The sequence below is a fragment of the Vidua chalybeata genome, chromosome 11, assembly GCF_026979565.1.
Source record: "Vidua chalybeata isolate OUT-0048 chromosome 11, bVidCha1 merged haplotype, whole genome shotgun sequence".
Classification (NCBI taxonomy): domain Eukaryota; kingdom Metazoa; phylum Chordata; class Aves; order Passeriformes; family Viduidae; genus Vidua; species Vidua chalybeata.
Window position 1 is genome coordinate 14,388,681 of NC_071540.1, and position 15,764 is coordinate 14,404,444.

At 55.9% G+C, this 15,764-nt stretch overlaps 2 protein-coding genes across 2 annotated transcripts in view; both read right to left on the bottom strand.

Moving 5' to 3' along the window:
- The window catches only part of RIPOR1 (RHO family interacting cell polarization regulator 1), a 34,446-nt gene extending 24,238 nt beyond the window's left edge, over positions 1-10,208 (bottom strand). The window contains exons 1-2 of the mRNA XM_053952922.1: positions 6,970-10,208; positions 5,797-6,224 (exon numbers count right to left, since the gene is read on the bottom strand). The gene's annotated coding sequence lies outside the window, so the exon portion shown is untranslated. The remainder of the gene's footprint in view (positions 1-5,796; positions 6,225-6,969) is intronic.
- Positions 10,209-10,291: 83 nt separating this feature from the next.
- On the bottom strand, positions 10,292-15,562 carry LOC128793603 (C-factor-like). Its single transcript, XM_053952931.1, has 6 exons — positions 15,378-15,562; positions 13,074-13,125; positions 12,130-12,320; positions 11,654-11,812; positions 11,272-11,382; positions 10,292-10,590 (listed from the first exon to the last, which is right to left on the bottom strand). Exons 1-6 carry the CDS (start codon positions 15,516-15,518, stop codon positions 10,477-10,479), a joined length of 768 nt encoding a protein of 255 aa, XP_053808906.1. The 5' UTR covers positions 15,519-15,562; the 3' UTR covers positions 10,292-10,476.
- Between the last annotated feature and the right edge of the window lie 202 nt (positions 15,563-15,764).

Genomic DNA, 15,764 nt, shown 5'->3' on the forward strand with positions numbered 1-15,764 from the left:
CTGGATGCAGTGCTGCAGATAGAATCTCACCAGAGCAGAGGGGCAGAATCTCCTCTCTCAGCCAGTTGCCCACTCTGCTGAGGACATACCCCAGAGCATGTTTGGCTTTCTGGGCTGCCAGCACACATGGCCAGGTCATGTTGAGCTTCTTGCACAACCAACACCCCCAAGCCCTTCTCCTCAGGGCTGCTCTCAATCCATTCTGAACCCAGGTCCCAGTGCCACACTGTCCCTGTACCACCAGGGTGACTCACTTTGTGCTTGGTGTGGTCAGCACCACTGTGCCACTCTGTCATCACTTGATCCAGCATCCCACCTGGATCAAGTGGGGGTCTGGATCCCACCCACATCCTGTACATCTTGTCACCACTGAAAATTTCAGTTGAAAGTGACATCCAAGGATTATAGGGGCCAACTGCCTGAGCACTTTATGTCTGACACAAATTTAAAGCATGTTGTTAAGGGCACTGTTCAAATGCCTCTTAAGCACTGACATGCTTGGGACATTGACCACCTGTCCAGGAAGTCTGTTCCAGGGTTTGACCACCTTCTCAGTAAAAACTTGGGGTGCCTGGAGGTAGACTGACCCACACCACCCCATTCCACTTACCTGTGCACCACCATCCCAAGCTAAAGCCCCATTCCTGGCTGCTGGGGAGCAGCTGTATCCCTGCAGATAGCAGGAGAGGGGACTGCACCCTCCCCTCCTGCCCTGCCAGACTGGCTTGTGGAGCCAAGCACTCCTGTGCCAAGGCTGGGGCTGGCACACCTCAGTGGCTGCTCTGGGAGCTTGCTCAGCATGGACTGGCTTGGCAAACAAAAACAAGGACATACTCCTGCCCAAGTTCTGGAAGCACCCCTGGCCTGCCTGCCCTCCAAAACTCCCTCCTGGATTTTTGGAAGTATTGTGCCTGCTGGCAGGAAGGAGTTAAATCTCCCAGCATGGATTTGGATAGTCCTGGGTTAACCTTCCCAGCATGGATGCAGATAATCTTGGTTTAACCCTTTCTTTATGGATATGGATACCCCTGGGCTAAGCTTGCCAGTATGGATATGGATGGGTACTCCTGGTTTAATCCTTTCATAATGGATACAGATACTCCTGGGCTAACCCTGCCAGCATGGATATGGATACTCCTGGACTCCTGTCACTGAAGGAGCCTTCCCAGCAGTCCAGTTGGGAAGCTGGGCATTGGTGCAGGAAAGAATCCCTGAGCCCAAGGGCACTTTGTCTGAGAACATGCTGGCATTAATGAACTCCTCCCAGCACAGGATCAAACCTTTCCAGAGCCTGGTGACCCGAGACCACTGCAAGCACATTCCCTTCCTCCTGGCAGCTTCAGCAGCAGCCGTGCCAGCTGCCTGCAGCCGCCTGCCACGGTGCAGAGAAAGGTCTGAGCTGTCGGCGGAGCCCCGCACCGCGGGTCTCTGCCCAAATTGCTCTTCTCACTGCAGGCTGGGCCTGAAGCCACGTCTTCCTCTCCCCTCTCTCCGGAGGGCTGGAGGCCAGCCCTTGGCTCCAGGCTGGAGCTGCTGCGTGCTCAGCATTCCTGCTCAGCGCTGGAGCAAGGCACACACAGGCCGGGACTCCAAGCCTTGTACCGGGACAGCCACAGCACACGCAGAGCCCAGCCATCACCCCCATGAGTAGCCGGGGTACCTCCACAGAGCCTGCCACCATCCCTGCCACCATCCCTCGGAGATGAGCATCCAGCATCCCAGCACTGAGCTCTGCATCCCTCCAGCTGCACATTTTTGGAAAACACACCCTGGTAAAAAGCTAAGGGAGACAGGGCGGTGCTGATGCAGCATGAGCAATGTGAGCTGCTGCTCCAGCTGACTCACTGGAGCCCTGGCCATGCTCGGGAACTGGCCAGCAGCACAGAAAGGCTGTGCCATCAGGTCCTCTGAGCTCTCCTAGAAAACTTTCCCCAACACACTCGGGGCCAGCCCACAGCGGCAGCAGGCTGGGGCACAGCCCTGACCCGGCCTGTCCTTTTCCATGGGGCAGAATTGCATGTCCCAGCACTTTGCCTGCCCATGGGGCCAGGAAAAGGGAAGATAGGATATCCCCGGAGTCCCACAAACCTACTCGGTGTTGGCCAGCACTGGGTGCTGGTCAGGTCTCCCAGGCTCTGGCCAGCAATCTGGAATCTGGGTCGGGGCTTTACAGCAAAGCCAGGACATCCAGACTGTGACTTCATCAGGTCCAGCTCCAGCACAGGCCAGGAGGGTAAGGAGCTGCAGAACAGCAATGGTCCAGACCCTCTGGCTACCAGCCAACTGTCCCCCACTCCTGACTCCCTTCTCCATCCTGGGAAAGTTCCTGGCAGCATCTCCAACTGCTATCTCAGCTCAGCCTGGGATGCTGAACATCCCCTGGGACCACTCCACCTCCTGCAAGCAGGCAGCCATGCCCACCTCAGCACAGCAGGAACCAGCTCACGCACACACCCACAGGATCACTCCAAAAGTATCCATGATTCACAAGATTCCTACAGTCCCTTGCTGTTGTCCAACACTGAGCAGGAAGGCTGAGGTTGGGGCAAGCCCAGAAATCAGCCCAGCCCAGCAGACGTAGCCAGTGGCAGGGCAACTGGCACAGCTGGACAGTGGCACAGCTGGACCACAGCTGAGGTGTCAGCAGCCTCGAGGATTCAACATCACACCAGGTGAAGCAAAGCTTGGCCAATCAAGTTGGCTGAGGTAGGAATACATTGCCCCAAAGCTGGTGCTGTAAGGATGTGAGAGCAAAAGGCCATTTGGAGCACGAGGTGTTTTGGCAGGGCCAAGTATGCAAATTTGGCAGAGCTGTATGCAAATGCATGTAAATATAGTCCTCCCAAGCAGGGCAGGGGATCCCACACACACCCTGATCTGCTCCACTGCTGAGGTGGGGTCCCTGTCCCCCCATGAGCAGCGCCTGCTACACCCAAGAGCAGAGTGCGTCCACCTGGGAACACACCAGTCCACACTGGTCTCCCAGAGCGTGAAAGTGCTTCCTTCACTGCAGTGAGCACCAGCCTCCAGCAAAGCTCCCTCCCCTCCAAAGAAAACAACAAAGAAAATGCTGGGATGGGGATTAAGGAAATGAAACCGGCTGTGCAGGGTAAGCAAGGATAGGAAGTGGCTGTGATATCACCTCTCCCCACTGGCCTATAGCTCTCCCAGCCTGGAGCCCACAGCATGGCACATCTAAACCCGAGGCAAATCACGTGCTGGAGAGTGCATTGAATAACTGGGAGGTCCCTGCTCCTGAGATGGAACAGGCACTTGGAGAGCCTCTGTGCTCCTAGACTGGCATTTCCATGCTCTCTCCATCCCAGCACAACATGCAGGGAGACCTCCTCACACCACAAGCTGCACTCTGCTTCTGAAGCTGGTACTGTGGGGGTGGCATCTCAGGAGTTTTGCTCTCATAGAATAATTAAGGTTGGAAAAAACCTTTAATATCACCAAGTCCATTAACCCTGCACTGTCAAGCCCACTATTAAACCACATCCCCCAGATATCCCATCCATATGTTTTTTTTAATACTTCCAGAGGTGGTAAGGCCACCATTGCTCTGGTCATCCTGCAGCTATTCTACCTCTCCTGAGCTGTTGGCCCAAATGGATTTGTGCCAGGAAGGGTGTCCCTGGAGGAAAGCAGTGGCAGTCAAACAGAAAGACCAGGACTAAAACCAGCTGCTAAAAGCTGCCAGTAGGGTAGGGGTAGCAGAGGGGGGACATGCTGATAGCAGGGATCCTGCCACATCCTCCCCACCCAAGTGATGCTCCTGAGCAGGGCCCATTTCCAGCTCTTGTTCATGCCTCTAGCACATGTGTGAATGGCACCAGCCCCAGGCTGTGGCTCCAGCAGGTCTCTCCTGTATCTGTCACATGTCCTGGCGTGCGAGGGCCAGCTCTGTTTACATGTGCAAGTCTCAGATTCTCCTGCTGGGGATGAGTCAGGCTTCCCTCGACACCCTGCTGAGGTGGCGGTGTCAGGGCCCCAGCTGGCGTTTGCCTCCTGAACGGCTCAGAGCTGGTGGATGCCAGGCTGGGAGAGGCTGGAAAGGGCTCGCACAGCCCTCTGCCTGCTCTCCATCCCACTCGGAGCCATCAGCAGCAGCACGGAAGGCACTGGAGGCTGCAGCTCCCTGCCAGGAAGCTCTCCCTGGCTCAGTTTCCTTCCCCTCCACCCCACAGGCACGTCATGGCTCAGCATGGGGCAGTCAAACCCTGAGCAAGCCCCCTGATACCTCCAGAGGTGTGGGCAGGATGGCCAGGCTGCTGCTAAGAAAATCCCAGGTCTTGCAAAGCCTTGGGGTGCTGGGGTGACTCCTGGGGATCCAGCTCACAGGAGAGAGGAGTCCCCTGCATTAGGGACCCCCAGGGACAGAGGCTGGAGCTCAAAGGAGAAGCCAGCCCTCTTCCCATCTGCACATTGCCTGGAGATGCCAAGCTGCCACTGGACTTGGGGGGTGCTGAGATGGGTGCCAGCTGCACACCACTGCCCAGCCTGCGCACAGTGGCAACCAGCAGGCTGCCCTATCCAGAAGGTCCCCAGCTGAGCCAGAGTGAGCATCCCAGGAGATAAGAGAAACCCCAAAACACACCAATGACACCCAATTCCCCCTTCCCTTTCACTGCTCCCAGCCCTTGCTTTCTGCTCATCTTTTCCACACATCCCAGAGTCAGAAAAGTTCTCCTCTCCAGATAGAGGCCTTTTCCCTATGCTCCCAAACTTCCCAGGGTGGGAAAACAGCCTACAAGCTCCTTTTTGGATCCCCCCACCTGCATCCCCCTTGCTGTGACCAGGGCTGGGCTGGCTCTGTGCAAGCACAATAACCAGAAGTGTGTAGAGCCGCTGGAAGGAGCGATGTTCCCGGATGGTATGCAGCCCTGACAGCACTGGCTCTGCTTTAAAGGGTAATTTTATCCTGTAATAACAAACAAGAGGAGCCAAGTTCCTCCCCAGCGTCACTTCCCTGGCTCCAAGGAGAGGGACATGGGGGAGAGAACTCATTAGAATGAGCTTGGATCCTTGTTCTTGCTATCACAGGGTTATAACTCCACTCCCTTGAGACAGCAAGCGGGGGAAGATGCTCCAGGGCAGCAGTTCTGGGTCGAGAGCTGGAACAGATACATTTGTGTGCTGACATTCTGGGGCCTGAGGAGATGACCCCTTTACCAACTCCTGTCCTGCAGACAGCAGCAGGAAGCCTGTTCCAGGCAATGGCATGCCTGACTGGATGCCATCACCATTCCCACAGCCCCCCTGCACGCTCACAGCAGTGGACAGGCACACTGGCATCTCGGCTCAGTGCCAGCTCCAAGTGCAGCCACCCGGGAACTTGTTCTGCAAAAGCTGGAAATTCAGGCCCAGCTGGTGCTGTGGGATGGGCAGGGAGAGGCTGACCTGCTCCAAACCCCTGGCAGGACCCTGCAGAGCAGGACTGGGTGCTGTGGCCAAGGGATCATCCCTTTTGTGGGCATCCCTGGGGGCAAAGGCATGGGCAGAGCCCAGCTGTGGGAGGAAGGGTGATCCATGGGTGCACCCTCCTGTGCTCCCAAACGTTGTTTTTTTTTTTTTTTGTTTTGTTTTTTTTTTTTGTTTGTTTGTTTTTTTTTTAATCCATGGGTGTGGCAATGTCAGGGCCCCAGGGCACAGAGCAGGCAGACCTCTGGTTTATTAGTGGGGTGCACAGAAGGTACCAGGGCATGTGATGGGCTCATAAACATCTGTGGTGTATTCACAGGGGACAGGGAGCATCTCTGCTCACCCCATCAGGCTCAGCAGTGGCTGACCTACCTCTGCTCCTGCAGGGACACTGACGCTCAGGAAAGGTGTCACTCGGTGGTCATCACCAGGGAGGGCACAGCCCAGCCTGTGCTGATGGGACACTGATATCCCCACCTTGCCAGTTGAGAAGTGGGGACAATTTGGCAGAGCTCAGTTGTGTGAGAAGATGACAATCTGGAGAAGGCTGCTGAGATGTTCTGTCTGATTTCCACTTCCCCAGGGAGCACTTCTGGACATCACGGGGTTTGATTAAATCCCAGTCGGTCAAACGAAGCTGGTGAAGTGTCGCAGTTTTCTTCCCCAAGGTGGATTTCCTCCAAACCCCTTATTAGGGGTTTGGGTTAAGTCTGTGTGAAGCTGGTAAAGCTGCTGTCTCCATGGTGCCCCCCAGCAGACCAGGGGGCTTCCAGAGGAAGCACAAGACAGGATCCAACCAGCTAAAAAGGGGAAGAGAGAAGAAGGAGGGAATCATAGGCATCTGAAGTTTTCAGGGCCTTAGAGGTGGCAATGCCAGTGTCTGCCCTCTGCAAAAGGGGTTGTGAGACCTGTGGGAGACAACGTGGCTTGGGGGAGATGAGTCAAGGGGTGCTTCTGGTTGCCAGGGAGGTAAAGCCTGGAGCAAGCTCCCAGTACCAAACCATCCTCCCAGGGCAAATGTGGAGCCTACCCAGCTCTGGCTGATGGGAGAGAGTATCAGGGCAGGCATCAGTGGGTTAAAAGCTAGAGGTGGGACTTGGGTGAGCTGCTTCCTCCCGGCAAACAATAATAAGGGGGGGAGAAGGGATGCACGGGCTCTGCAGGGGCTGATAGCTATGGAGCAACCCCAGCCCTGCAGCTGCAGCTGTGCAGGAGGAAGCCTCAGCACATTATCTGCTGGTCCCACTCGGCTTCCTCAGCAGCCCTAGTGCTGCTGGGACCGGGCCATTCCTCCTCTAGAGCCTCATTTCTCATGGACACAAGTTGAGTCCCTGTGCTATGATGGCAGCCCTGGATCCCAGCACCCCCCAAACCCTGCACTCCCAGACAATCCAGCCTTCTCAGCATCAGTGTTTCCCACTGCTGGGGGTTCTGGGAATGGTCACCCAGACCTCAGAGCCCCAGGACTGCAGTGCCACCCAGCACATGGTCCCCACAGCGACCATCCTGCTGCCCCATCCCCCCCATCCCAGACAGTGCCCACACCTTGACAGAAGGAAGTTTTGGCTGGAAGACGACTCCTGCAAAGGGGATCTCCAGGTCCTGGCTGAGGTCCCTGCAGTTCTGGTTGCCTCTGCTCCTGGTCCTTCTCAACAAAGATCTGCCGCACCTGGAGCTGCTGCAGCCTGGCCACACTGGCTGGTGTCCCAGCACTTCCTCGTGCGCAGCTGATTGTGACCTGCCCGCTGCTCCACCTCCGCAGCTGCATCGCTGTCACAGGAGCAGCCCTTTTCCGTTTTGTTTCCGTTTTTTGACCCTCTCCTCCTGTAGCAGCCTTTGCCTTTCACAGAGGCTCTGCCTGCTGCCATTTGCCCCACTCGGGTCTGCAAGGGTGTCTCTCAAAATGGGTCTTGCCCTGATCCTGGCAAGTCAGGTCAGAACTCTGGATGTCCTCATTGCTCCTACCCCAACCAACAGACCTGTCTGACTCCAGCTCCTGGTGCAACGTCTTTGCCAGTGGCTATTGGTCTGGAATAAGGCAGCTGCTGGAAGACCCTGGGAAATGTTGGCCTTTCCCACCACTGAGGTCAATCCCTGGAGCCTAGAGAGCTGCTGGGCTTCCTGGAGCAGAAAGATGTTTGCCCCCAGATGTTACTATGGCTCCAGAGAGGCTGGGGGAGGCTGTCTGAGCTGCTCTGGGTGACAGCTTCCCCACCCATGGTCTCTGGAAGTCCCCAGACATGTTTCTATAACCCTGTGCAGCCTCAGGATGAGTAGAGTCCCTCAAGGAGTTGTCCAGCTTTCCCCAGTGCTGGAACCAATGCTGGCACCTGTGCCCCAGCTTCAGAATAGAGATGGATTAGCTGGTAAAAGAGATGGATCCTAAATCACACTTACTCTGTCCAAACCTGCCTGTGCTCGCTGGTCAGGGGGAGCTAGAATTTCAACTGTCTCCTGGGGGCACTGTAGTGCACCCAGTGAAAGGACACAGGGCTATGTGCTCCCATCCCAGTGGGCAGGGGGGACATTGAGGTCTGACACTTCCCAGAGCCAGGAAATAAGCCTGACACAAAGGGCAAAACCAGCAAAAGGGAGGGAGGGAGGGAGGCAGGAAACATCAGGCAGGAGAGGAAACAGGGAGATAATCAGCTCCATGAGCACAAACACCCGGAACTTGTGCAAAGGAAAAGCCGACACCACTTGGCAAGCATTTGAGCAGGGAGACCTGCCCATCTGGCCTTTTACTGAGGCTTCCTGAAGAACATGTGCCCTGCAGCACCTTAAGGTTCTCAGGGGTGCCTGGCCTCCAAGTTACTATGGATGGCACAGTCCCTGGTGGCTTAGCTCCAGCATATGCTCCCTGGGATGAGTCTTGTCTCAGAGGGTGGAAGGATGGGCTCCTGGAGAGCACCTGGCTGCACTTGTAAAGGCAAAGCACTCACCAGGGGTGAATCCCAGTTGCCGAGAGGTCAAACCTGGGTCATCCTGCCTCAGACTTGTGTTGGCTTGAAAAATGGGATCAGCTGACCTGTTTCCACTTGGCTCTGCACAGCAATTGGTCTGCTCTCCCAGCACCCAAAGGGAAGACCACTGCAGTGGGATTCCTACAGGCTGATGATCCAAGTGCTTCAATGCCCAGCAGTGCCCTGGGGTTAGTTCTTCTCCCCAGGAGCTGTGTCCAGCACTGCCAGACTGGACTCCACCTGCAGAGCTTCTCATTTGTCCTCCTACCACCTTCAGAACACAGGGCTGCCCATGCCCCGGGTGACCTGACCACATCCCAGGTGATGCCCCAGGCTGATGGAGCTTGTCCCAGCTGTCAGCAGTCCTGTCTCCTGCCATGTTCCCAAAGGAGCAGTGACACACCTCTCATGGGGTTGGAAATGACCACAAGGGGGATGATGACTGTAAACTGTCAGCAATCCATGGTGGGATCCCTGGCATTGCTCATCTCCCAGGATCCAGCACGTGGTGTGGGACAGAAGGGAGAAACATGGAGAGAGATGGGCATGGAGCCAGCCTGTGGTGACTGGCTGGGCTCCAGCTGGCTTGTGTGAAGTAACTGGGGCAGGAGAACCTCTGCCAAGGAGCAGGGAGGGCACTCGGGGGAGGCTTGGCCATGTCTCTGAGCCAGCACTGGGCTGAGCACGGCAATGCGCTGGCAGGATCAGGCCCCTCACCCACAGTCCTGTCCCTCAGCCATTCCTTCCCAGGGATTCCCCTCCTCCTGCTGCCATTGCAGCGCTGATAGGGAGTAGCCCAAGTGGGCACTGACCACTCTGACCAGAGATATGAGCTGGGAAAGAAAAGAGCAAGCATTTACATGGGAAATCAGGTGGCTGGATCATGTGGAAGAGCCCAGATGGTTCAGAGCTCCCCTGAGGATGAAGCTGAGGCTGAGGTCAGTGTCTCCCTGGCAGGGTACACCCGTGCAGCAGTGGGTGCCTCATGTGGGTGCTCTGCTGGCAGTGCTGTCTCCTGAGGGCCTTGGAAAGCACAGCACAGGCTTGGAAAAAAGCATGTCAGCCTGGGCATGGGGAACACAGCTCCTCTGGCACAGCCATGGCGTCAAGATTCCCAGGAAAGCTCTTCGTGGTAGGCAAGCTCCCACTCCAGAAAGAGGTACAACCCCAGCAAAGCCCAGACCCAGAGGGACCCGGATGCTTCAGCTGGTCCTCCACATGAGAAAGAAAAGGTGGTGGCCTCTGTGGGAAGGAGCAGGGGATTGCCTGTCCTGCAGGCCAGGTTGCTCTGCCCACCAGAGACCAGGCTTAGTTTTGCAGGAGTCCTGGCTCCTTTTGGCCATGTTGCTTTAAGAGAAGCTCTTTCCAGAAGGAGCAAACCCTTCTGAGAAACCCCAATACCACCCCAAAATACCACTCCATTTCTTTGGGGCTGTTAACGGCACTTAAGTGCCGTTCCCATGTTGTGATCCCCTACAGGACCAGATTTCCCCCACCCAGGGGTACCATGCCCAGCTGCGGCACCACTGTGGCAAGAGCTGTCTGCCTGGGATTGCAGAACTGGACTGTAGTGCCCAGTCTTCCCATTCCAACCATGAGGCTGCTTCCAAAGACACCATGTCAGCACCAAGTCATCCCAAGAAATCTATGGCAAACACACCATGCTTTGGTGGAAGCACGGCAGAGACCAGGCTGGGCACACCCTGCAGCCAGGCAGGACAGCAGGAGCTTTGGGTGAGCTACATGTCCCCTTCAGCTCAGAGCAGCTGAAGACAAGGCAGGCAGACTGCTCGGATCACGGGATCATTTAGGTTCGAAAAACATCTCCAAGATCATCAAGTTCAGCCATTAATGCCGGGCTATTTTTTGCTGGGGCAAGACAGTCTGAGTGGGGACTCTGCAGCTGGGAGAAGGCACAGGTACTAATTGACTTTATTTATTAGCAAGGTGAAGGCAGGGATCACACCCTGCCCACCCACTGGAATCCCAAGTATGTCCCTTGCAGACCACAGAGGGCTGAGCAACCAGGTGGACCTGTGCAACCAGGAAGTCCTGTGGCACCGTGGAGTCCCTCGCAGGGACAGAGCAGTCACCAGGGGATAGCTTTCCCTTCCCAGTTGAGCAGAGTCCCACTGTGTTTCTCAGAAAGGATTGGCAGCACAGACAACAACCCCCGCACACTTGTGTCCACTGTCAGGTCAGCCTGCAAAGGGAAAAATGAGACACCACCATCATTCCAGGCCATCCAGCAGCACCCACTTGTGTGCAGTGACAGCAAGGCTCCTTCTACCCAAAGCAAGCAGCCACGGGAGCTGGGACAAATCCACTGTGCAGGAGTATGGTTGGGTATCTGCATTGCTGGCTTGGATGGAGGTGGCTTGGGCTGGGAAGCCAGCCACAAGTTTAACCAAACAGGAAGAGATCCCTGCTGCAAATGAGATGCTTTGTGCAGCCTTCTCAAAACTCCAGTGCTGCAGGGACCACCCCCATTGCAAAACATGGATTCTACAGGATGAGTGGAAACCTCATGGACCTGCAGTTCTTCAAGGAATGCAGCACAGGATGGGATGGTGTTGCTCCTCTTCTCCTTGTTCTGTTGGATTCAGGTTCTCTGCATATCTTTCAGGCTGCCCAAAGCCCCTTTTTTCCCCCTGAACAAGCAGCCTGATATGTGCTGATGCTATTTCCCAGACATCCCAGTATCCACATGTTCTGCAGGGGCCCAACGGAGACATAGGCAACTTGGAGACCAAGAGGCAGCTCATTTTCATGTGGATCCTCCCTCCTGAGAGCCATCTTGGCCACCTGGGCCACCTCCTGTGCAGGTTTGTAGCCTTGGGTGCCACCCATGGGTTCCCTGTTGACCTGCTTGGCCAGAACTCACCTCCTGGCTGCCCATGTCTGTTTTCACCCAGCCAGGGTGCAGTGCCACGCACAGGATCCCAGCTTCCTTGTAGGTCAGAGCCTGGCACATGGTCAGCATGTTGAGGGCAGCCTGGATGAGGAAGGAATCATCATCCATGGGCAACAAAAAGCTCCATGAACCAGCTTCCCTAACCATTGCTGCCTCTTGCTGAGGGTGAAAAAGCAATGCCAGGTCTTCAAGAGACAGTGTGTGTTTCCCCTGGGTAGGCATGGAGATGCCCTGGGAGCTTGGGAACTCTCTCCATCTCTTGATCCCAGGTGTTTTCCTGAGACCCAGCCTGGCAAGGGCAGCTCTGACCCCATGGAGCTCAGGAGCCGGGGCAGGTCACAACTCTCCATACCTTGCTGCAGCGGTAGGAGATGACAGGGTGGAAGAAGGAATCAGCCGTTTTCTTGATGGACCCTAAGACGGTGGAGATGTTAATGATGGCTGCCTTGCTGCAACTCAGGCCCTTTTCTTTGCTGTCCTGTGCAGCCTTCTTCAGCAGAGGCAGGAAAGCCTGGGGAGAAACAACCTAGTGGGACACCTATGTCTCAAGCCAGTCCCACTTATGGCAACTGCAACCTAGGGAGGGTGAAGAAGAACAGCAGGATGTCAGGAGAGCCCAGGTGTTGCTGCAGAGCCCTGCCCAGTCCCAATTAGACTTGCACAATTCAGAGAAGCTTCAGAAGTCTTAGGCTTGAAAACCAGCCCTAGCACTTCCTTGCACAGCCCCAAGAAATTTGGCAAAGCTCTCCAAGATTTCCATCATGACCACAGAAAGCTTGGGACACCCTCAAATTGGGCCAGATTTCATCCCCAGAGCTTCACCCATACCTGGGCCATCAGCATTGGCCCCACTGCATTGGTCTTGTACGTCCTGACCATGTCCTCAGCGTCGACCGTCTCCAGCGAGGCCGTGGGGGTGTAGATGCCGGCGTTGTTTATCAGCAGGTTCAGCCCCATTCTGTTCAGCTTCCCCTCCACCACCTTCGCCGCATCGGTGATAGCCGAAGGGTTTTCCACATCTGCAGTGGGAGAGAACAGTCTGAGAGCCACGGGGGTGCTGGGGAGAAGAGGGAGGGGAGGAGGCCGAGTAAATCTGCGCATTCTGACCCGCGCGGCCCTTCCATCCGTGGGCACCAGATGGTGCTGTGAAACCAGCTCCAACCCATCCCTATCATCCCAACACCGCCTCCGCCGGCAGCTGAAGGCTCCCGCCAGGAAAAGCCCACCGTGGGGGCAAACCACTGCTGTGACTCCCATGCTGTGTCAGTTCTCAGCAGCCACCGCCTCCAAAGTCTACATCTGAGCAATTTCTGGAGAACCCAGGGCAGCCTTCGGGGGGACAAGTCCCCAGGGGAAATGTGCTGGCTTCTGCTGTGGGACGGCTCTGTAAGGTCTTTCTGCTCCTGCTCAAGCTCTGAGCTGATCTTACAGCATTTCCACAGGAGCTGCCTTCCTCCCAGGGCCCTCCTGGTCCTGCCTAGGACTTGGGATCAAGGCAGAGCAAGGATGTGGTCACTCAGCTGGGGGAGCCAGGGGCCTGCCCAGGATGGGTCTCAAGAACATTCTGGTTCTGTGGCCATGGAGCAAGGAGGTTCCAAGGAATAGGGTACTTGAGGTCTGGAGAAGCTGGGGTTTTGGCAGAAGGACTTGAAGAAGCTCTGAAGAAATGGATCCCCATGTATAGCCTGAAGGTAGGGAGGGAGGGAAGGAGAAATGGGGCATGCATGGCTGGCAGTCACAGATTTACCAGTTCAGAGGCAGAGCACACGTACCCAGCTTTACAAGAACCAGGTTTGGGTGTTTGGATGCCAGATCTCTCAGCTCCTACAAAAAGAGACACGGAAATCAGCACGAGGCAAAGGCGATGCCAAGCATCATGATGGGGTGCCAGCAATGGCCTACCCTGAGGGAAACATCTTCCAGGTGTTACTCAGTGCTTGTGAACAGCTGGGCTGGGGACCGGCTTTGGCTCTCAGGCTTCTCCCAGGCTCCACAAGGCAACGTGCACATGCTCAGGGCATGACAAGGCCATGACTGCAAGATGCTGTGGTCACTTTCCCAAAGGGTCATCCACAGCCCAGCCAGAGCCACAGCAAATGATGGGAGCAAAATGTGGAGGACCAGTTTACCAGGGAAAGGATATGAACTGGCTGGGGATACAGCCAGAAGTGTCTCCCAGAGGCTGCCAGAAATGAGGTGGAAGAGGAACACCTGTGAGTGCCAGTATCAGATTGGAAATCATATCTGGATAGGCCAGTCCCAGATCCACTCGCTCTGGGCTTTATTAATGATTAGTGAATTTAACCACTTTGCACATTTTTATTGGTTGTTTTCACCTCGTGTGGATATTGGGCAGAGTGGGTTAAAAGCTGAAGTCCCGGGAGGAGGACTGTAAATCATTCAAGTGACCTTACAGCTGGGAATAGCATTTGATAAACAAAGTAAACAGCAGCCATTGATCCACTAGCATGGATCTTAACAGTATCTGTGTCTCCTGTATCTCTGTACCTCCCTGTACCTTTGGTGCTGCTTCAGGGATCCCCTGGTTATCAAGATAACAGAAATAAATTTACTCTCCTTGCTTTAGCCATCGATTGCTCTGCCTGCCTGTGCCAACTCACACGGTGGAGGATTCAGAAGCTCTTTTCAGCAAGGAAACTTTCTACTTCACAATTCCTAGCAGCTCTGTGCTCTGAGTGCTCTGTGTCTGAAACTATGGCAGATTTCAGACGCCAGAAACTGAACCACCTTGTTTAATGTGCCCAAAAGGACTGCTTTTAGAACTAAAAACCTCTTCCAAACATGCCCACGGGAGAAATACAAATTGGTAGTTTCTTTTGAGAAAAACATGGAGCAGGAGATCTGCTGGCACTGGCCGTGGTTCACTGTCAGTTATCTCTGGGCTCCCTCACCAGACCCCATCTTCCCACATCAGCCCTGGGCACAGGATATCATGTAAAACCCATTAATTTGTTTGTGGTGGCCAACAGATATTTCTCCTCTCCTGTTTTTTCCAACTGCCTGCCTCAACAGCTTCATACCATTCCAGCAGGAGCTTCCCTCACCCCAACACCTGGTCCAGGCACAAAAGGGCAGGAGAAGTGATGTGACCTCTGCTCTCTATGTCCTGTGGTCACGGACTTCAGCAGCACCCTGACGACACTGCCCTGACCCTGCCACAGCTGGACAAGGCTAAGGGAAGTACCCCCTGGCTGGGAGAGTTGCATGAGGACCACCTTATAGGAACACTGGCTCCAGTCCTGCCCTGAAAAAAGTCCCTGATCTCATCGCTGCCCTGCAAGAGTCCGGCAAGTTGTGGGGAGGAAGAATGGGGCAAAAATAAAAGACCTGGTCTTTGACCCAGACATCTTGGGCACCAGCCACAGCAGGAGCTGGGCACCCCCGGGTTGGCAGTAGGGTGGGTTCTCACTGCATCAAGACTACTCCTGACATGGAATAATACACACTTGCAAGAAGATGCAACAAACAAATCAGCTGGAGACAGGATCTATCAGAGAGCAAGTTTCTCCCTGTTAGTATTTCAGTGGGATACAGCAAGCAGAGGAAGACAAGCTGGATGTAAAGAGAGCTGGAAGAGGGAAGCTTTGTGATTCCCTGCCCAAGCAATATGTGTGAGTTTCTCCCATTTTAGCAACGTGTAAAGCAGGGACAGGGGGACTCCACAGCTCCACTGGCCATCACTTTTGGAAACCCCATGTTCTGAACCTGCAGATTTTGCAGAGAGCGGAGTGACACAGCAGAACCAGCCCGAGCAGCATCGCTGCCGCTCGCACCGCCTCAGGCCCTGGGGCCAGCCCAGCTCGGCCCGTGCCCGCAGCGCAAGGGCCAAGCCTTGGCACGAGAGAGCGGGTTCGGGCACATCCAGCACGGCCCAGAACTGCCCAGCGGCGCGGCCTCAATGGTGACACGGCCGCTTCTTCGCCGGCTGCACTTCAGGTGACTTTCACACGGGGCAGGGCACGCTGCGGACACCGGAGCCCCGCGGCAGCAGCGAGTTGTTCAGGCCCGTGACAGGGGCCGGGCGTGTGACCGCCGCCCTCCCGGCCCGCACTGACCTGTGCCCGCGGCCCCTCGGGGTCCCGGCAGGTGGCGAAGATCCAGGCGGGGGGTCGCGGCGAGCCCAGCAGCTGCTTCACCAGCTCCAGGCCGATGCCGCGGTTGGAGCCGGTCAGCAGCACCGTGCGCGCCGCCGCCATCGCCGCCCGCGGCCCGGCCGGGCCCGTGTGGCGCCGCCTCCCGGCCCCGCGGGCCGCACCGGGCTGCCCTGAGCCCGCGGGGAATGCCTGCGGGGGCGGGATCCTGCCTGTGTGTCGCTGTGTGTGCCTGTGTGTCTCTGTGTGTGCCTGTGTGTCGCTGTGTGTCTCTGTGTGTGCCTGTGTGTCTGTTTGCCTGCCCGCCTAATGTGCAGTGCAAACACAACAACTGCGTCCCGGCCCTGGCGT

Bases quoted from the DNA above. Each gene is read 5' to 3' on its own strand.
- LOC128793603 (XM_053952931.1), bottom strand. From the start codon at position 15,518: ATGGCGGCGGCGCGCACGGTGCTGCTGACCGGCTCCAACCGCGGCATC. The intron at 13,126-15,377 runs GTCAGTGCGGGC...CTCTTTTTGTAG, and splicing joins CCGAGGGGCCGCGGGCACAG to GAGCTGAGAGATCTGGCATC. The intron at 12,321-13,073 runs GTACGTGTGCTC...CTCCCACTGCAG, and splicing joins CCTGGTTCTTGTAAAGCTGG to ATGTGGAAAACCCTTCGGCT.